This window comes from Macrotis lagotis, chromosome 1 (assembly GCF_037893015.1).
Source record: "Macrotis lagotis isolate mMagLag1 chromosome 1, bilby.v1.9.chrom.fasta, whole genome shotgun sequence".
In the NCBI taxonomy this organism is placed as follows: Eukaryota; Metazoa; Chordata; class Mammalia; order Peramelemorphia; family Peramelidae; genus Macrotis; species Macrotis lagotis.
In genome coordinates, this window is record NC_133658.1 from 838,801,854 (window position 1) to 838,824,518 (window position 22,665).

The 22,665-nt window shown below is 35.7% G+C and overlaps 2 protein-coding genes across 2 annotated transcripts; both read right to left on the minus strand.

Moving 5' to 3' along the window:
- Nucleotides 1-2,777: 2,777 nt before the first annotated feature.
- Nucleotides 2,778-7,559, minus strand: LOC141508621 (NACHT, LRR and PYD domains-containing protein 3-like). The gene is given in 5 exon segments (XM_074217400.1): nt 2,778-3,581; nt 3,583-3,902; nt 3,905-4,286; nt 4,288-4,565; nt 7,541-7,559. Coding segments are annotated over 5 exon segments (1,662 nt in total). The 3' UTR covers nt 2,778-2,918.
- Nucleotides 7,560-7,594: 35 nt separating this feature from the next.
- LOC141508623 (pyrin domain-containing protein 1-like) lies at nt 7,595-14,904 on the minus strand. Its single transcript, XM_074217401.1, has 2 exons — nt 14,414-14,904; nt 7,595-7,677 (listed from the first exon to the last, which is right to left on the minus strand). The coding sequence occupies exons 1-2, from the start codon at nt 14,655-14,657 to the stop codon at nt 7,595-7,597; spliced, it is 327 nt and encodes a 108-aa protein (XP_074073502.1). The 5' UTR covers nt 14,658-14,904.
- Nucleotides 14,905-22,665: the final 7,761 nt, after the last annotated feature.

Here is a 22,665-nt window from a genome sequence, read left to right on the forward strand (position 1 = left end):
GAAAAACCTTGACCATGATATTCCGTGAATATATTTCATATGAGGATTAATTGATGAAAATTGAAATGTTAACTTGGATAAGAGAAGATTTAGAGGATCTGATAGTTGTCTTCATGTATTTCAAGGAATGTCGTGTGAAAGTGAATAGACTTTAACTTCTGAAGGCAGAAATTGGAACAACAGGGAAAATGTGAAGAGGTAAATTTAGGCTTATATGACATTTTATGTTTTATGAATCATTTTAAATATAATATCTCATTTATTCCTGCATGGTAACAGTAAGAACTCAGGAAAGGTAAAACATTTTGGAAACTATAAATTAAAATGGTATAGAACTAGTTGAGTAATATCATCATTATACCTTATTTCTAAACACTGTCAAGAACTTCTAACTTCCCTATTCTGTGAAGAAGACCATTCAGACTCACCAATTTCTTGTAGATCTTTTTCAAAATCTTTTCATATTTCATACATTACTTAACATAAGAATGTTTTCTGCCCTATCACCTTCTCATTTAATATTTTCTATATAATTGTCCCACTTTTCTTCCATAGAATTCATTTTCTTCATGACATTTTATTTACCAATCCTAACGATTTGGCATTCTAGAATTCTAAACTATTGGAGCAGGAAGGGACCTCAGAGACCATCTAGTTCTATATCTTCATTTTAGTGATGAAGAAACGGAGACCTAGCATGGTTACATAAATTGCCTAAGGTCAGAGACCATATGCCCCACCCCAAATAAGCCCTAGCATGATTTTTCAGGATGTTTATAATATAAGCCCTACCCCCAAAATAAGTCCCAGTTAATATCATCAGTCAGATGAATGTATTTAATATATCTGATGCAACACATGAAGGACATATTGAATTATAGAATAGTATTAATCTATAACTAATATAAATAAATAATTGGCACTAACACTTAAAATAAATGATCATTTAAATTATAATTACTTGTAAATATCCAAGCAAGCACCTTTGGATGAGAGATAAGTGCCTATGTAATCAAATGAACTCAAAATCTATTGTTGAATGATTAATTGGAGTATAGACATAATATACAAATAATGTGTACACTTGATAATGTCTGGATGGAAAGAAAACCCCACCTCTAATCATCACTAAGGGCAAGAAAGATAAGATTGAATACATTTCAAGCATTTATGTTCTTGAAACCAAAAAAGTCTGGGTGCATATAAGTAGTTATAAGGAAATGGGTCGATTTAATCCTATCACTTGTTTTGCCAGGTGGCCAAAGAGGTCTGCTAGCCTGAGATTTAGCCAGCACTCACTCTACTAAAGCATGAAGAACTTCCTTGCAGAGAGTAGAATAGATAAAATGATGATCAGGGATCCCCAGATTCTTGATATTGCTATAAACAAACTATTCAAGGATCATTGAGAATGGAATAAAGAGAAATCATCAGGGAAACTATGTGAAACCTAGCCTGCAAGAGGTGGTGACTTGGGTGAAGAATTTATGGGATAAAAATCACTGACAGTTGTGATGGCAATGCTTTATGAGCAGTCTACATGAACAAGAAGTGCTCATTTAGGAGAGGTCTATTGTTGTATATGAAAAATTTGGGTCAATGTTTCTACGGGAATTGGAGTCACAAAAAATTTGGACTGGAATTCAGGGTTTGGAGAGTTATGATGTTCCAGAAGATGATTTAACTGTATGTGGATAAATGGAAATTGTTATACATGAATAAGTGGAGATTTTTAATACATGAATAAATTAATATATGTAGATTGCTGTATATGAAAAAAGACATCCCTTGAAAGTAGATACTAATGCATCTTGTGGAGCAAAAATTAACATGAGACCTGGTTTTATTTTGGGAAAAATATGGTAGTTGGTGATAAACTGTATTAAGTCATTTCTCAGAGCAGTTAGATGGCATAGTGGATAGAGTACTGGCCTTGGAATTAAGAGGATCTGAATTCAAATCTGAACTCAGACACTTAAATTACCTAGCTGTGTGACCTTGGGCAACTCAATTAACCCCATTGCCTTGAAAAAACAAAAACAAAACAAAAAAATCATTTCTCCATTCCTAATGTTATATTTTTTCTATAACTAGGTTAAAATAGTATATATAGTTCTGAACCTGAAGCCAGGAAAACCTGAGGTCAATTCTAGGCTCATATATTTACTAGCTCTATGACCCTTGTCAAGCACCTGCCTCCTCAGGTTGTTGTAAGGATAAACTGAGATACTGAGATAGTATTTGTAAAGTGTCTAGCAAGTTCCTGATTCATAGTAGGCATTTAATAAGTGCATATTTCCTTCATTTCCTCTTATAGCTTTCACTTCTGGTATGAACCAGATTGTTAACAACAAAAAGTTTGTTATTAGGTAAAAGAGGAAAACCGGAGGAACATTTTTTTTTTTAGCTTTTGCAAGGCAATGGGGTTAAGTGACTTGTAGAAAGTCACACAGCTAAGTAATTTAAGTGTCTGAGGTCAGATTTGAACTCAGGGGCCAGTGCTCTATCCACTGCAATTTAGCTGCCCCTAGGAGCAGTCATTTCAATTGATATTAGTAAATCTCCAGAAGAAACTTTTCTCAAGATAGTTGTGAGCTTTCATGGACATGAGGACTTACTCTTTCCTTAAAAAAAACAACGAAAAATAACCCAAACCTTGAATCCAGGGTAATGACAGGGGCAGCACCAAAGATTAACTAAATAATGTAACAAGGCCAGATACTTTTAGTTCACTGTACCTTCTACCCTCAGTCGAAGAAAGGACAAAATGAGTTTACCAAGGATGTACGTTTTCCTAAGATTTAAGGTTGAATATTAATATCATCTCAACATGGGATTGACATTCAGTTCTTCTTTAAAATAAATGGAAAACAGAAGTCCAATGAACTGGATGAAGTATAAGAGATATATGGGGGTACTCACGCAATGTTGAGTTGAAGTCTTTCCAAATTATGACAAAATTTGATGCAGAAAATAGAAGCCAAGAAATGTAATTTGGAATAAATAATCAATCTGAATTCTGGGAAGGGAGCTACCGCATTTGTTACAAACTCCTCATTTTGAGTTTCATATAAATGAGAAAATATTTCTGGTAGATAATTCCTCAAAGATGAATCTTTATGCTCTTGTTTAATCCCTGCTTGTATCCACTTCAGTAAATCCAACTTTATTTCTTGTGATATTTTACAATTAAACATCTCCTCTAGCCTCTTTCCATTGCCTGTATTCAGGAAACCAAATAAAAAATAAACTGTTAAAGCCACAAAGCTGGTGGCAGAGTCTCTGCAGTTTACTAGAAGGTCTTTGACCCCTGGGATTGGAGGAGTTGTGCTAACATTAATTTCTTTCTCTTTCCCAAGGGCATAGAACATGGCAGCAAAAAATTCTTGGAAACTTAAGTGAATGAAGCTGTAGCAATTTTCAGAGTCACTATCTCTCTGAAAAATGTGCATATCCAGGAAAGCAGAGACATCTGATGGCTGTAACCCATGTCTCCTGAGGTCATCTTCATCAAACAGGATTTTCCCCTCCCAAATTCCCTCAGCAGCCATGTAACAGAGACCCCGGTGGTGCTGAACCAGGCAGCTCCTGCCCACTAGGGGTGACTAAACTGGAAAGGTAACACATGTATAAGTTTGTGGTGGTTTTAGAAGCCTGTTTAAGATCTTTTTTTTTTCTCATTTGCTGTTTCAGGCAAGTGCAGATTATCCAACACATCAGTGGGACAAAGCACATAGTGTACAAAGTTTCATTGTTAACTACTAAGGTAAAGACTTGCTCAGCTTGATCTTCATCTCCAAAAAATTTGCAGAAATACTTCCATCTATCTTCTTCAGAGAACCCTAGGATCTCTACATGACGTGGATTTTCAAATAAAAAATCACATTTTCTGAGAGCAGTGATCTTGTAGTGATCAAGAGAGAAGACTCAGGAAGCATGGTTTTCCTCAATAAACTGCTCAGAAGAATAGGCACAGGTTGCTGTCGATTCCAATCTTTACACAGATCGAAGCTGTGCTCATCACAAGGGAATTTCAATTCATCCAAACCATCAATGACAAACAGGAGGTTTTCTGGTTGGGATAGGATTTCTGTCATGACACCTTCCAGAGAAGGCCAAGTATTAGTAATCAAATCCACAAATCTTGTATTTTTCTCTTTCAAATGGTTCATTTCTCTGCAATTGATATAGAAAACATAGTGGAACTTGTCCTGGTAGAGATTTCCCTCTGCCCAATCCAACATCACCTTTCTGGCCAGTGTTGTTTTTCCAATCCCAGCAGCCCCCCCGAAGCACAACAATCTGTGGATGGGTTTTTTCTTTCTCATCAGGATCAAATAAAGCTTCCACCTCTATAAGTTGTCCTTGATTTTCCATGATCTCAGCATGTTCTCTTCCATGGGCCAGGAGCTCATGTTCCTTTTGCTCTCTATGACGACACTCTTGTAGAAGCAACAACTGTGTGAATCGGTGATGGAAATTCACATATTCCCCAGGACAAGCATTCCTATCCCTCATGATCTGGAATTTCTCTATAATTTGTTTTTTATATTTCCTTCTGTTACCTATATCAATGAGATAAAAGACATTATTAAATCTATTTTGTGTAATCATTTTGATAAGCACTATAGATACAGAGACAAAAGACTTGGTCTTGGTCTCAAGGCGTTGAAGCTCTCTGTATTTTATTTTATTTCTTTATAACCTCTGTTCTAAGAAGGGGTCCATAGGCTTCTTTGTCATTCTTTTTATCCTCAGCACTTAGCACAGTACCTGGCAAATAGTTGGCACTTCATAAATATTTATTGCTCAGTGGAACACACTGCTAAAGAAGTCTAGGAAAACAAAAAATGATCATAATACTATATGGAGAAATCAAGAAGGGCAGCATGGCATAACAGAAAATATTCTGGATTTGAATTGCCCTTTGAAATTCTAGTTCTGAAACTTTTAATTTATGAGACTTTCAGTCATTCTTTCAAACTCTGAGTTTCAACTTCCTCATGTATAAAATGTGAATGCTAACAATATTTGTTCCCTCCACCTCTTCATAGGATTTAGGACTGGAAAGGATTCAAGATATCATCTAGGTATCTTTGTCATTCTACTAGAGGGGAAAATTGAGAACCAGGATATTTAAAGTTTTGCTTAAAGTACATGTGGCAGATCTGTGATCCAAATTCATATCATCTTCTCCCCCTCCTCCATTCATTGTTTCTGGGTTATAACATGCTAACCCTTTGGAACCCTAATGGTATACAGAAATATTAATCTCCATTATTATGATTTATTATATTTCAATTACACAATTAATAATCACAACAATATTAATCTATAATTGATGATGATGATGTTGATGTTGATGTTTGTCCTTTGTTCTGGAAGAAGACCAAGATATCAGGGAGGTGATGCCATGACAAGCCCATGAATTATGAGTGAGAAGTTGCTGGGCAATAGTCACCAGTCTCACTTTCTCCTCCAGAGCCATCTGGCTCTAGTGAGCACATGTGATTCAGGATGACTGGAGACAACCCTGGATGAGAGACAATCAGGGTTAAGTAACTTGCCCAAGGTCCCATCCTCCTGATTCCAAGGTCAGTGCTCTATCTACTGTGCCACTTAACTGCTCCAATCTACAATTAGGTATATCACAAAAATCATATCCAATTGACCCTTTTAGAACTTTTTATTCTGTTACTCTTCCTGGTGCCCAATACCTTTATCAAAGCTTATTTCTTAAATTATGTCTTGTTATTCTCATTCACTTCTTTATTTCAAACACTCAACCTAATCATGATGTCTGATGTTTTGTTATCCACTCTAACTGGTAGGTGTCTACTTCTCTACCCTCAGTCTCTCCTTCCCTCCTATTCCAACTAAACCACTGCTAAAATTTTTCTTTTGAAAAAATGCTTTCAAGATGATTTATCATCTACTTCTAGTATATCAATTTTTGAACCCCACTCAGATTTCCAATTCACTCCCCATATATTGGTTCAAGCTGATGAAATCAAGTTGCTCTACTCAAGCAAATGTGGTAAACGAATCTGAAAGTAGAATGTTCACATTATATTCTGTTTTGCAGTCTGCCAGGAAAGGGCAGGAACTCTGGTTCTCAGAAACCTTTAAGTCTGCAGGATCATTAGAAGAGGTGCTTGTTTTGATATTTGATTCTGACTCTGACCAATGTCTCGATTTTTGTGACTCCTGGGAATTAATTTTACAGGCAAGGGTGGAGGGTAAGAAATGGGATATGAATTAGGAAGAGTAAGAGAGGTTGAGTAGGAGCATATCTTCTAAGATTTAAATCATGGATCAACATCCAACTTATGTGAACACAGGATGGCAAGCTAGACATTTCCTTTAAAACCTTTCAAAAATAGAAATTCTATACCAAAGATAAAAATAATTTCAGTTGTCTACATAGTCTAGGATACCCAGAATTCAAAATAGTTTTTTTTTGCAAGGCAATGGAGTTAAGTGGCTTGGCCAAGGCCACACAGCTAGGTAATTAGCTGAGGCTGGATTTGAATTCAGATACTCCTGACTCCAGGGCTGGTGCTCTATCCACTGAACCACCTAACCACCCCCCAAAAAAGTTTAAAAAAAGGAACTGACACTAATTGACCCTGAGTTCACTCAGCATTCTTCCTCCATTTCACTATCATTAGCATGCACTAGCAGATTCAAAGCTATAACACAGGCTTACATCAAAACTCATCTTGTACCCTGTTTCCCTGTTCCTCTTTCCAGTACTATGGAGACCTTGGCTCTAGACTTCAGAAGTTCCTTCATCCCTCAACAAATGTCTTGGCTATAGCCTTTCAGGAACAAAAATCTGCCAAGGGCAGCAACCTGAAAGTACCAGTTTTGCAAAGTCCTGTCCTTTGAGGCAGGTCTAATAATTGTAGGCTGCAAGAATTTTTGATTATTTCAAGTAGTGAGGGCAAAATGAAAAGTGTACCGAACTCCTCATGTTCCATACTATTAATGTACTATAAACCCCATAATATAACAATGACAATAGCAAAAATGGTCAAATAATGCTTTAAGGTTCATAAAAAGCTTTAAATTTATTTTACTCATTTTAGGATTTCATTAGGGCAGATATCATATAATCTTTTGTTAATGGTAAATAGGATAAGAGATTGTAATATATAATTAAATCAATTAATAATAATCTTTCAATTCCTGGATCTTAGCACCTATGATCATATAAGAACATAGGACTACTTAGTTTTTTAAAGGAATTGAATTCTCTTTATCCAGATTAATCTCTTAAAGATTTCATTGAGAGGACTCAGTTTACTCCTCCCTTCTACCTCAGGACATAAACCCTAAAACTAATCACTGAGGCAGATTCCCAGTTATTGTTGCTTGGCAATGTTGTCCACTTTTTTGAAATCTTCCCTGGGCACTGACTTTTCGTTTCTTCTTGAAAATATATATATATATATATATATCCTGTTCCCTGAATGTTGTCACTTACTGATCCATGCTCCTAGTTGGTGAACCTGTCCACACAGTTCTTGCCCCATACCTTCATTCCATTGATCCATGTGGTCCCTGGCCTGACCACATTTTACTTAGTTTGTCAATATATCCCCAAAAATCCGAAATGTTTTCCCTCTGACTTCCTATTCTTCCCTCTCAGGATCCTGTTCCATCCAAGATTATCTGAAAAAAATGAAAGAAAGAGACTATTCCAGAGTGATCATGGAAATCATTCTCACAAGAGTTCCAGAAAAGATCTAGGGATATAAGGAAAGATTCATCCTGCCAACCTTCCCCCCGCTCTCTCCCACCTCAAAAGAATGATCTTACTCTGACCTGAAGGCAGAACTGCCTTCTCCAAGATGATATGATAGCACAGGAGATAAAGGAAACAGATATTACAGAGGAGTGGGGCAAATTGCTAAGGGCTGAGAATACAAAAAAAAAGTTCAAAAACAAACAAGAAAAAGTCCAAATGATCCCTACCAACTAAAAGCTCACATTCTAATGGGGACATATTTATATGTAATATTGAAAGGAAGCTTATACAGTTTATGTTCATGGTCAAATGTGAGATTCCTGGAAAAGTCTCTCTCATACTGGTTTCAGAGAAGTATCTCCCTATCCAGTTTTAGCATCAGTTATTAACTGAAAGATATTCTCCTCATTTAAAATCAGGTACTCTAATTTATAGGGATACTTTTTCTCCTTGGTAAAGTATAGGAAACTTTCCCTCTTTTCTAAAAAAATGGGCATGGCTATTCTCAGATTGAACCAAAGTATATCACTTTTAAATGACATACATACCTCATCCACTGTCACTGGTCCCAGCAGAGTGTCATTCCTCTTACTATTGTCATTGATTCCATCTCCTAATCCAATGATACAATCCCAACTCATTTGAAATCCTTACCACAATATCTGATTAGCCCTGAGGGGTATTTATTGATGTGAATTTAAGGAAGAATGATAATTCCAGTACAACAGATATCAGACATAGAACCTGAAAAGTGTACCTCAATACCATTGTTGATTATTCTACTCATGGGACTGCTTCTTGAGCCCAAGTCTCTTCTCTACTAAGAGGTAGGAACTCAACTCATCCTATCCCTTGATTTCCATTCTATTTCCCTGCAGTTTCTCCCTCTCCCAGTCCTTGGAATAGTGTGAGTTCTTCCTCTGAGGTTCAGTCTTTCCTCTCTCTTTCTTTGGTCAGGGCTGGTATTTAACTTTTGATCATGCCTGAGAAAAGGGGATCTTTCCTTATCTCTGGAAATCATCAATTAGTCAATCAGTCATTAAACATTTAAGTGACTTCTTGTGTCAGTCACTAAGCTGATCACTGAAGATATCAAAAAGAGGCCCAAAGACTTCTTTGCTCTTAAGAAACTTAAAGTCTAATGGGGCAGATGACACAAAGCAAGCTATCATCACTTCACAGAGGAATTGACAGGCAAATGGCCTTAAGAGAAAAACAATTTATGCTTCTGCTCACCAATCCATTTTCAAGGTCTAGCATTTTTTCAGTTGTGGTCTCTCAGGGATGGAAACAGAAATGGAAAAGGTGGTGGAGGGGAGTATGGGGAGTGAAAGATAAGTGGAGGAAATTAGAGATAAAATTGTGCGGGGGTAAAGGAGGGGACAGGGAGGTAAAGCTAAGCAAAAACTCATTCAAAGTGATGAGAGAGAAGTTGGGTTATAGAAGACATTGGGAAAAAAGGAGAAAAAAAGAGAGCATGGTGAGTTGGGACAGTAGGAAATAAAGGTTGGAAAAAAATGTATTCAGCAGGAAAGACTAATTCTCCATACTGTTCCTATTTGTGGAGACTCTCTCTTTGCTTGCTCCCACAATTCTCTCAGGCCCATCTTCTCCCATATCGTGAGAGCCTCATCCTCAGTCATGTCAGTACTATCAGCCTTTTTCATCTGACCCCTAAGAATCCTAAAAATCTCTCTCTGGGGGTGGGGGGAATCCTCTAGATATAGTCTGAATTTCTTGAGCTCCTCATTAGTTTCTTCTAAGTATCTCACCAGTCTACAGCTGAAACTCTTTCATGTCAGCTCAGGGTCCATTTCAATAGCATATGGTTGAAAAAAAATCTTATCTCATAAGGAAATTAGGATCAACAGGTCAAGACTACCTTACTGCTTACTACTTGATTACTCCTTGATTTTCTGAGTAATTGTTGCCCTTTCTGCACTAGAACAGTACAGAGGCTTCCTTTTTTTGGTTGGAGCCTAGAAAAGTCCAAACTTTTAAATTCTCTTTCAGTAAAATCATATCCCATACTTCTTCCCCCTCTGTTCTTCCCCTCCAACATCCCTTTCTCATTTCTTCAGTTTACTCATTATTTTTTCTGAGATTTCCTAAGTCTCTCAATTTCAAACATGTCTACAATCCTATACCTCCTCAGGAGAGAAATCCCACAGATCAAGAGATCTGCCCAATAAGGAGAGTCCAAGTTTTTATTCTGGTTCTCCCTTCTCTCTTACATAATCAGGAGTGGAAATGAGAAGCAATGTTTTTTAGTGTACAATTTCACTTCCCTATCATTAGTTCTTTTTTTAAAATTAAAGATGTTATTTATTTTGAGTTTTACAATTTTCTCCCAATCTTACTTCCCCCCCACCCCCCACAGAAAGCAATTTGTCGGTCTTTACATTGTTTCCATGTTGTACATTGATCCAAATTGAGTGTGATGAGAGAGAAATCATATCCTTAAGGAAGAAACATGAAGAATAAGAGATAAGATCAGACAATAAGATATCAGGTTTTTTTCCTAAATTAAAGGGAAGAGTCCTTGAACTTTGTTCAAACTCCACAGTTCTTTATCTGTATACAAATGGTATTCTCCATTGCAGACAGCCCAAAATTGTCCCTGATTGTTGCACTGATGGAATGAGTGAATCCATCAAGGTTGATCATCACCCCCATGTTGCTGTTAGGATGTACAGTGTTTTTCTGGTTCTGCTCATCTCACTCAGCATCAGTTCATATCATTAGTTCTTAAAGGGCCCATCATATCACTCAGTGAGAGACTGCAGAACTGGGGCTATGTATGACTCCTACAGGGGCAAAGTAAGTCTTAGCCTGGGCAAAATATTTGAAAATATTTTTCAAAGTTGAAAGTGTTGGAATTAATAGAGACCTGGTTTTGAATCATTTTCCTGAAATTACTAGGCATATATAACCTTGTGCAATGACTTCATCCCTAATTTCTTCAAATATAATATAAAACTGGTCAAAGGACTTCCAGGGAAGAACCAAGAGAGTGGCTAAACTTTGAAGCTCCCAGAGCTTTTCCCAACACAACATTAAATGAAACCTCTACAGATCCTACCAAAAAAAAAAGAGTGAAACAATTTCTCAACCCAAGTTATTGGGAAGGAACATCAGTAAATATTTGTCTCTTTTGGGTAAAAGGGAAATATAGTACAGCATATGTGGGGAACCTGGAAAGTCAGGGGGAGACTTTTAGCTGTAGCACAGATCAGGTCAACTCTCAGAAAGCCATCATTGCAGCAAACTAGCAGTGAGAGTCCCACCCAGCTCAGAAGACAAAGTCTGAGCCCTAGAAATATGGGGGAACAGATTGAACTATCCTAACCCAGGGACCAGACCTCTGCATAGGCAATACAGTAAAATTAACCAACTGGAAAAGAAACACAAAAGTTAACTGAAGAAAGTAAAACCCTAAAAATTAGAATTGGACGAATGAAAAATGATTCTATGAGAGACCAAGATAACAGCAAACAAAATGAAAAGCCTGAAAAAGTAAAAGAAAATGAAAAGTACCTCTTAGAAAAAGTGATCAAACTAGAATACACACAGAAGATATAATTTATGAATTATTTGTCTCCCTGAAGGCCTCAATCAAAAAAGAACCTGGAAAATTTTCATGGAAAACTGCCCTGATACCCTAAAACAAGAAGACAAAATAGTCCTTAAAAGAATCCATCAATCACTTCTAGAAAGAGATGCCAAATTACAAACTCCAAGAAATATTGTAACCAAATTTCAGAATTATTGGCAAAAGGAGAAAAATACTGCAAACAACCAAAAAAAAGAAACAATTTAAATACCAAAGAACCACAGTCAGGATTAGGCAAGATTTATCAGCTTTAACATTAAAGTATTAGAGGACCTGAACTATAATATTCTGTAGGGCAAAGGGTCTTGGATTACAACCAAAAATCCAAATCACCCTGCAAAATTCAGCATATTTCTTCAACATGAATTTTAAATGAAATAGAGAAATTTCCAAATTATCTGCTAAAAAAAATAAAACAAACAGAATATTTGATCTTCAAATATAAGACTCAAGAGATGCCTAAAAAGGTAAACAGAAAAGGAAAAAAAAAGGTAATCGAGATCATTAAATTGAATACATACCTAAATGGGAAGACATTACCTGTAACTTGAGAATTTTATTTTTCTTAGTATGGTTAAAAGAAGCATACTTCAAGAGATGGTATGGGTTTAGAGTGATCTGATACTTTAGATCAGGAATGTTGACTATAATTGGAAGGAATATTCTGAGAAAGTGTGAGCATAAATGGATCATGAAGTGATTTTGCTTTATATGGTACTTTAGTTCTTGAGGGTTACATTTCCATAAGAACAGATGAGGACATGGATTTAGAGGGTCTAGACATAAATAGATCATGAAATAATTTTGCTTTCCTTGGAAAAAGTGTACCTAGAGGGGTTGTGAATAACTGGATCATGAAGTGATTTTGCTTTACACGATACTTTAGGTCATGAGGATTGCTATTTCTATTGTGTGCTTGAAAAGAGGGTTGGTCTAAATTGATTTTAATTGATTATGGTTCTTGAGAATTGTATTTCTATTGAGACATTTGAGGGGAGTGTACTTGGACAGAGGCTGTGAATATGAAATGACTATGAGGTAATGTTGCATATAAATCAATCCATCAATTAATTTGTCAACCCCTGAGATTTGTATTTCTATCAAGGCAGATAAAAGAAATATATTTTGACAGAGGTTGTGGATACAGGAAAGGTTAAGACAATCAATATATGTAAAGAAATATTATACTAGGAGAAGGTGAGGCATTAGAGGATAAAAATATCACAAAGCAGTGCAAAAACTTATTAAAATAGATGGAAAGAAGGGAAAGTGTGAGCACTGAGTAACTCTCTCAATAAATTTGACCCAAAGAGGGATAACATATAAGGTACATATATAGAAAATAATGAAGAAAGAAAAGGCAGTAGCATTGAGAGGGTTCAGGAAAACCATCAAGTAAGGATGATATTTTAGTTGGGACAGAAATTAAATTAGTTGGGATAGGGAAAACAGGAAGAGGAGATGAGGGAAGAATATTCCAGGCACAATGGAAAGTCAGAGGAAATGCCAAGAGCCTAGAGATGGGGTGTCTTATTCATGGAAGAAAAATAGGTCAGTGTCATTAGATGGAAGAGTACACACTACTTTCTCCTGGACTGTTCCATTAGTCTCCTAATTAGTTAGAATTTCACCTCAAATCTCTCCCACTTTCCATCTATCAGATGGTGGACAGTACTAAAGTGACAAAAGTAAAGAGGTCTGATCATATCATTTTTCTCATCAATAAAATCCAGCACTCTTCTTTTACCTTTAGGCCTGACTATTTCTCCATATTACTAAACAAGGGCACTGCCAGTTTTGGTCCATCTTTCCATCCAGGAGATATACAATCTGCCATTATCCACAAGTCTTTAATTTACTCAATGGTTGGGGAAGTAGTCTGGTTCCTGTAGTACATCTCTTTAAATTTTGCTGATGAAACATCATTAGTAGATCATCTGAAGTCCAGGAAGGCAGATGGAGCAAAGTAACAGTTTAGACTTCTCACTGACAGTTATTGCTGACCTGAGGAGGCTGGAAGAAGTGGATCAGGAATTGATCCAAGATTCTCTGTAGGAAAGAAAAGATAATGCGAGTCCTATGTGCTGCATAAATAGACAACAGGAAGCTGAAAGCAGAAATGGATTTGGTGAAAAGGGTTAAGGAGAAGATTTCAGTTGGGGCTCTGAGAAGTTGGTATGAAATGGGTGGTATCAGCACCACAAAACTCCACAAATAAAGACTCGTAGACTGACACAAAACACAATAATATAATTTGTAAGCTTGGAAAGATGACCATGAGATAGCGAATATCAACAAGCATTGATGAAGTCCTGAGCATATACCATGCACCCCTTCTAACCAAGGCAGGCAGATAATCTGGATTCAAGAGGAGAGAGATCTCTGCAGGTTGATGAGCTACAGAAAACTTCCTGAAGGAGGTAGAGCTTGATCTGGGTCTCAAGGGAGTGAAAGAATCTCTGCATTCATTATTCCAGATGGAGGAAATGAAAGAATTTAGGACCTTATGTCTCCAGCTGAATAGAACCCCGACTTATTGTTATGATCATGTTGGTTCTTGTCCAAGTAAATAAATGAGAAGTGATCACTTTTTTAATGGTTGACTTCAGATATTCAAACTGGAGACTGATAATAAGGAAACAAAACCATTCAACACACACCCAGGGCTTTTATGGAAGTTTAAAGTGCATTGAGAGCTTGGGGTTTAGAACTCAGTATTTCCTGGTAAGGCTAAACCAGTCTGCAAAATCCAGTGAGAGAGGAGGTCACAAGTATCACACCACTGTTTCAAAGGTCGATTGCCTTCAGACACATTGGGTTAGGAGTTACAGATACAGACTTAAAAATGAAAAGATCCCTGCTCTGAAGAACCATACATTCTTTAGAGCAAAATACTTAAACACAATCTAATATAGATTGAATAAAAAATAATTTTGGTCTGGGAGATGACTTAGAAGAGGATTTCAAGGAATAAAAGAAAGAAAGAAACCTCCTCCTGGAGCCTCTCATGTGGGAAGGGGAAATCCAGCCCTCAGGCGCCCCCTTACCTTTCCGGGCTCGCTCGCACAGCTCTTTCAGTCCCATCTTCTCCCAGATGCTCAGAGCCAGCTCCCAGGCCTCTTGCTCCCCCAGAGAACTGACCAGGACATCGGCCACTTGTAGGTGACCGGCCCCCTCCAGGCGGCCCCGGGGGATGTGGTCCACCAGGTAGACCAGCTTGAATTTTTCGAGCTCTTCTTTCGTCAAGTACTCCAGGTGCCGAAGCAGCAGGTTACGTGCAGTCCCGGACATCGCAGCCCCCTCAGCCTCCCCGCCTCAGACAAAAAGGGTCTGGGGGCAAGACAAGGTCCAGGTGAAGTGGTCCCCGACAGGCATCATCAGTAGGTCTAGGGCACACCTTGGAACACCGATCCGAAGAGCAAGAACCGGGGGGGACCTTTGGTTTTCCTTTTGAGATCACTGACCAAACAGGAGGAAGGAGGAGCCTGACTGGGCTCAGGAGCGAGACGTCTTCCTTTACACTTATTGCCTAGACTTCTCTCAGCACCAGGTAAGATCAGCGAGAGCCCCTGAGGATGAGAGAGGGAGTGGGGCCTGCAGATCTCCGCACAGACCCCCGCCTCCAGCTTCAGCGACCCTGAGACTTGGAATCAGAAGTTCAGAATCCAAATCCCACCTGAGACAGTGACTGCAAGTCATTCAACCTTCATAGGTTTCAGTTTCTTCACCCGTAAAACACCACAGAGAAATTAGACCAAATGAACTCTCATATGCTTTTCTTATCTTTAGATATTTGTAAAGCATTATTGTAATGCTTTCCGTATCACAGGGGCTTAATAAAAGGTTAATTGAATTGAATTTCAAGGTATTAAATAGATGACTGGTTCCCCCACCCCCACCCCCAACCTGAATTTCTTATTCAATGATCAGTTAATTCTTTCCTGGAATCTAAATCACCCAGTTTCTCTCTGATAAAAGGGTATTTTTCTGATTGTCTTCTCTTTTTTTCCCCCCACTAACATTTCTAGAACTATGTAAGTAACCTTGGAGCCCAGCTCTGAAGGAATCTTTACAGCCCTCCTATTTAGCAGAACAGGGGTTGCTTATGGACCAACACCTCTAGGTAAAGCAGTTGTTCAGTCATTTCTAATTCTTTATGACCTCCAATTGGAATTTTCTTGGCAAAGATACTATACAGTTTGTCACTTTGTTCTCCAGTTCTTTTTATAGATGAAAACTGAAATAAATAGGATCGAGAGACTTGTCCAAGATCACACAGCAAGTGTGTGTGTGTGAGGTCAGAGCTAACTCAGGAAGATAATTCATCCTGACTCCAGATTTGTTACCCTATCCACTGAACTACCTAACTGCCCCAAATAAACAATACTTGACCTCTTTAGAGTGGACCCAGAAAATTAGAAAGGCAGAAACACACTTTTGTTACACCTAAGAACAGCAAAGTTGTGGGGTTTTTTGGTTGTTGTGTTTTTATTTCTTTTTGTTTAGGTAATATTGGAAGAACACAAGTTCAAGGAAGTGTTAGGGACTTTCCTTGAGGGGAATGGGAGATTATAATTGGGAACAGAGAAAAGGCAGAGTTAGTAAATACTTATATTTTCCCCTCAGTTCACACATGCAATCAATTGCCAAACCTTAATGTTTCTGTCTCCCCAGCCTTCCTCACATTTATCTCCTGCTCTGTATTGCTATACCTATCATCCTAATTCAGTTTGTCATACTCTCTTAGTCACCTGGAGAGCAATGACTTGCTAATTCATTTCTACCCTTCAAAACTTTCACTTCTCCAAAGCGTCCTTCCCATTACTGTTGTCAGTGATATTCCTAAAACAATTCTGTCTGTGTCACTATTCAGAAACTCCAGTTGCTCCCTATTGCCTCTAGAATGAAATAAAAGTACCTGTGTTTGGCACTTAAAGTCTCTTACAGCCTGGTCCTACTGAAGAACAATGACCAAAAAAAGTAATATTGTATGTTTTAGCTGTAAATCTGCCAGAAACAATCTTATTTAAATTATCATTATTCAATATCAAAACCCTTTCTACATTGTAGAGAGAAGTATTGAAACTGGAATGATTCCCTACATATCTTTTAACATAAATTCTGTACCACAAAGTGAATTAAAATAATATTTATAGGAATCTTCAACAAAGAATGAATCATATGTTACTGATGAAATTACATTAGTCCAGTTGAATACATCTCCTAAGGAGAAAAACCAATATAAACAATAATTCTAAACCAATTTTGGCATTCTGTGCTAGCCAAATCCAGAACCTCAATTCTTAATCTTTTCTGATTCTAAATTATGTTTCAAATTGTTTTCAAGTAGAGTTTGCTTTTCATTTTTCCCTTCCCCAAGTTCTGCCCCAGCGAATGTCTTTAATGATTTAGTACATCTTTTAAATTTATTGTTTCATTTTTATGCATCACACACTTGCTGTAAACCTTTGCTTTTAGATGGTCAGATCTGATACTTTCAGGTTCAGAGTTTCTCATTTTGCCAAGACAATATTTTCAGTTTTCTTTTTGACAACTTGTAGATGCAGCATCTAGTCCAATTCTTTTCAAATGATTTTGCTTCTAATTTGTATTTTTCCACAAATGATTCGAAAATTTCATACCAGTATTCATGTGAACGAAACCCTTAAAATGAAATTTTACCTTTTTTTCTTCAAAAGTATTTTGCTTACTTGTTTCTTAGGCAAACCCATTGCCAAAGTCATTTAAACAAGCCTTCAAGTAGTTCTTCAGCATTAGGTTTGTCTTAATTTCAAAGCACAGACAACACAAATATTTCCATTACTCACAATATATATTCATATTAACCAAAAATATCATCCCAGTCAAGGAAGAAAAAGTAGTTTGGCTTGGCTAAAATTGTTTTCAGAACTTATAATTAAGGAAGGACTTCTACCTGCAGGGTCTAAGACTCACTGTAAATATCAAAAATGAACAAATAGGATCAGTAATACACCAAAACCTCTGACAATCTTGGTCTTCAACATTTAGTTGGCTAAGGTCAAGCCATCAAGCATAAGTCAATTTTGTTCCCAAAGCAGAAGAATTAGTCCCTGAGCTTCCTTTAGGTGATTCCTGGAAATCTTTTGAAGAGAAGTCCTCCTGGCGAATTCAAATATAAATTAACATCTATGAATGTTCGGGCAAAACATGTTTGGGCATGATTCTGTTGACACCATTTTGCTTATTTTATCATTTTCATCATTTAAGTCATTTCAATCTTGAAGAATTGGATTAATCATCTTGTTCCTCCCTGCCCCCCTGACCTCAGAAATGCCATCATCTACCATAAGATGACTTGAAATAACATTTGTATAAATGTTGATAAAAGAACTGATCATAATATATGAAAAATAGTGTTTGGGGCTAATATTATTGAAAAGTCACCACTCCTTTCTTCCCTTGGTTCAAAAATATTGACATGGTTCCCTTCCTGTGATAAATATCTTAAACTTGAATTGTGTTGTTGATGTTTGTCCTTCAGTCTTGAATGAAAACCATGACATTGGGGAAAGTGAAGCCATGACAAGCATATGAATTGGATTTGAGTGAGGAAGTGCTGTGCTTAGTCACCAGCCTCACTTTCTCCTCCAGAGCCATCCCTGGTCCAGAACCGGATATGAATCAAGACAACTGGAGATGACCCTAGATGTGAGGCAATCATAGTTAAGTAACTTGTCAAAAGTCATATAATTTTAAGTGACTAGGGTCTCAGGATAGAGTCATGGGAGCTTTAAGAGTGAAAATTAGTCCCACAGAAATAGAAAAGATTTTGGTATATTTTTGTCTTTTTTTTCCCCAATTACATGTAAAGGTAGTTTTCAATATTCTTGCATTTTCAAGTTCCATAAAATTTTACCACCCTTCATTCCCTCCCCTCTTGTCATAGTAGGGAGCAATCTGGTATAAATTGTACTTGTAAAATCATATTTAACATTTTCCGCATTATTCATGATATGAAAGAAGAATTAGAACTTAGGGGGAGGGGGAATGAAAAAGAAAGAAAAGCCATTAAAGCAATTTAAAAAAGTGAACAAAGTATGCTTTGCTCTGCATTCAAACTCCATGGTAGGATTTTTTGTTTCTTTTGTTTTTTAATATTTCTGGTTGTGGATGTCATTTTCCATAACTGATCTCTCAGGATTGTCCTTAATCACTGAACTTCTGAGAGGAACTAAGTCATTATAACTGATCTATCTCCCATTGTTACCAATAATACGCATAATGTTCTTCTGATTCTGCACACTTCACTCAGCATCAGTCCATGCAAGTCTTTCCAGATCTTTCTAAAATCTAGCTGCTCAAGATTTCTGACAGAATACTAGCACTTCCTAATTTTCATATATTATGGTTTGTTGAACCATTCCCCAGTTGATGGGTATTCACTCAATTTCCAATTTTTTGCCTCCACAAAAAGTACTGATGTAAATATTTTTGTACATGTGGGTCTTTTCCCTTTTTTATGATCTCTTTGGGATATAGCCCAGTAGAAATACTACTGGTATGCACAAAGTATGCATAGTTGAATAGCCCTTTGGACATAGTTCAAATTGCTTTTCAGAATGGTTGTATCAGTTTGAGTACACTAAGAGTGTATTACTGTATTAATTTTCCCACATCCTTTCCAACATTGATGCTTTTCCTTTTTTTTTTGTCATTTTAATCAATCTGATAGGTCTGAGGTGATATCACAGTTGTTTTAATGTACATTTCTGTAATCAATATTGATTTGGAGAATTTTTTCATATGACTGGAGATAACTTTGATTTATTTTTCTGAAAACTGCCTGTTTGTATCCTTTGATCATTTATCAATTGTAGAATGACTTAAGCTGTTATAAATTTGACTTAGTTTTCTCTATATTTTAGAAATGAGTCCTTTATCAGAAACACTACTTGTTCCCCAACTTACTGCATTCCCTTTAAACTTCACTGCATTAATTTTATTTGGGCAAAAGTTTTTTTTTAATTTAATGTGGTCAAAATAAGTCATTTTGCAAATTATATTGTTTTCTGTTTCATGTTTGATCATAAACTTCTCTGCTCTTTAAAGATCTGACAGGCTAGTCCTCATTCTTCTACCTGACTTATGGTATCATATTTTATGTCTAAATTCTGGATTCATTGTGACCTTATCTAGATATAGTTTGTGAGATGTTAATCTATGTCTAATCTTTGCCATACATTTTTTCTGTTTTCCCAGCAATTTTTGTACAATAGGCATTTTTTTTATCTCAGAAGCTAGAATCTTCGAGTTAATCAGATAGTAGATTCCTATAATCATTTGCTACTATTTCTTTTCTGTCTAATCTAGTCCACCAATCCACTTCTCTATTTCTTATCCTGTATAAGACAGTTTTAATGATTACTTCTTTATAATGTAGTTTTTAGATCTGGTATGTGTCTACCTTCTTTAGAATCTTTTTATTGATTTCCTTGATATTTTTTACCTTTTTTTCCTCTAGATGAATTTTATTATGATTTTTTTCTAACTGTAAAATAATGTTTTGGTAGTTTGGTAATGACACTGAATAAGTAATTCAATAGGTAGAACTATCATTTTTATTATATGAGCTTGGCCTATGACTGAGCAATTGACATTTTTCAAATTGTTTAAGTTTGATACTATTTGTATGAAAAGTTTTATAATAGTGTTTATTATATAGTTTCAAGGTTTCTCTTGGTTAGTAGATTCTTAAGTATTTTGTGTAGTCTACAATTACTTTAAATGGAATTTCTCTTTCTATCTCTTACTGTTGGACTTTGTTTGCCATAATTAGAAATATTGATGATTTATGTGAGTTTATGTCCTACAGTTTTGCTAAAGTTGTGAATTGTTTCAAGTAGTTAATTAGTTGATTTTCTAGGGTTTTCTAAGTAAATCATAGTATCATCTGCTAAGACTGAGTTTTTTCCCTCCTTGCCTATTTTAATTCCTTTAATTTCTTTTTCTATTTTTTGCTAAAGTTAACATTTCTAATACAATATTGAATAGTGGTGATAATAGGCATTCTTGTTTCATCCCAATCTTATTGGGAATGCTTCTAGTCTATCTCCATTATATATATAATATCTGCTGATGTTTTAAATAAATACTACTTATCATTTTAAGGAAAACTCCATCTATTCATATGCTCATTATTGTTTTTAATAGAAAAGGGTGCTGTATTTTCAAAGATTTTCTGCATCTAATGAAAAAATCATTATTTGTTAATTTTGTTATTGCTATAGTAAATTATTGCATTCCTGGTATAAATATTACTTGATCATAATTTATTATCCTAGCAATCACTTGCTTTAATCTCTATGCTAACATTTTATTTAAAACTTTTGCATCAAGATTCATTAAGGAGATTATTCAATAATTTTCTTTGTCTTGACTCTTCCTGGTTTAGGTTTCAGCAATATGTTGGTGCTTAAAAAAATTGGCATAACTCCTCCCTCATAGTTTTTTTCAATTAGTTAATATAGAATTGCAATTAATTGTTCTTTAAATATTTGATAAAATTCTCTTGTGAATCCAAATGACCTGGAAAGTTTTCCCTTAGGGATTTTATAGATGACTTTTTCAATTTCATTTTTCTGAAATGGGGTTATTTAAGTATTTAATTTCTTCTTCTGTTAATCTTGGCAGTATATATTTTTATAAATATTCATTTCATTTATATTATCAAATTTTTGGTATATTCAATTGTCAAATTTTTGGTAACTCAATTGCTATTTTTATTTCCTCCTTATTTGTGATGGGTTAATCCTATTCATTTTTAAAGCAGGTAATTTGGTTGATTTTGTTCATTGTTTTAGTGAGATTAACCAAAAGTTTATATATTTTATTGATTTTTTTATAAAATAACTTAATTTTACTTATTAGTTCAGTAGTTTCCTTACTTCTTTTCTTTTCAGAATTTTTTTATTTTGCATGTAACTTGGTCTTTTTAATTTGTTTTTATAGTCTTTTTAACATGGCCTATTCCTTGATTTCCTCATTTTCTATTTTATGCATAAGAGCATTTAGAGATATATAATTTCCCTAATAACTACTTTTGCTTATCCAAGAAATTTCAGTATGGTGTCATTGCCTGGGATAAAATTGTTGATTATTTTCTAAAATTTGTTGTTTGATCCATTCATTTGTTAATCTTAGTTTATTTAGTTACCAATTAATATTTAGTTAATCTTTCCAACACCCTTTATTAGATATAATTTTTATTGCATCACAATCTGAAAAAGATGTATTTAAAATTTCTGCTTCTCTGTATTTGATTGAGGGTTTTTTATGCCCTAATATATGATCAGTTTTTATGTAGGTGCCATATACTACAGGAAAAGAGGTATATTGGTTACTTTCCCCATTCAATTTTCTTATCTCTCATGTCTTACTTTTTAAATATTATATTTACATCCTTAACTTCCTTCTTGCTCATTTTGTTGACTTTATCTAATTCTGAGATTACAATCCCCACAATAATATAGCTTCTCCTCTAAGAATTTGGATGTTATGTCCCTTGGTGCAGACATGTTTAATATCGATATTGCTTCATTGCCTATTTTACCTTTTTAAAAAAGTTATAGTTTCTCTCCTTTTTCCTTTTAATTAGAACTTGCTTTTGCTTTGCCTGAGATTATGATTTCTACCTATGATTGTTTTTTACTTCAACTGGAGCATAACATATTCTGCTCCAGCCTTTTACCTTTATCCTATGTGCATTTCTCTGCTTCAGATATATTTCTTATAAACAACATATTGTAGGATTCTGAATTTTATCCAATCCATTTTTGTTTTATGAGAGAGTTAATTTCAATCACATTCACAGTTATTATTACTATTTACCTCTATCTGATCTTCTCCCCTTTGTGCTTTTCTCTCTTCTTTACTCTTATTCTTCTCCAATATTTCCCTCTGACTGCTGTCTCTCTCTCAATTTGGCCTCCCGTCTATCAATTCTCTTCCCATTTCTCCTTTTTTTTGCTTTTACTTTAACTTTTATTTTACCTTTACTTTTACTTTCCACACTGTTCTTCAGAATGACTGGATCGATACAAAAACTAAAATAGTGTATTATTTTGTCCCAGTGTTCCCACATCCTCTCCAACATCTATCATTTTCTTTTTCTGTCCTATTAGTCAATCTTTTAAGCATGAGGTGGTATCTCAGAGCTGTTTTAATTTGCATTTTTCAAATCATTAGCAATTTTGAGCATTTTCATTGACCATAGCTAGCTTTATTTTCAATCTGAAGCTACCTATTCATATCCTTTGAT

Coding starts and splice junctions, on each gene's coding strand:
- LOC141508623 (XM_074217401.1), bottom strand. CDS start 14,657: ATGTCCGGGACTGCACGTAACCTGCTGCTTCGGCACCTGGAGTACTTG. Junction 7,678..14,413: donor GTGCGAGCGAGCCCGGAAAG/GTAAGGGGGCGC, acceptor CATTTTTTTCAG/ATAATCTTGGATGGAACAGG.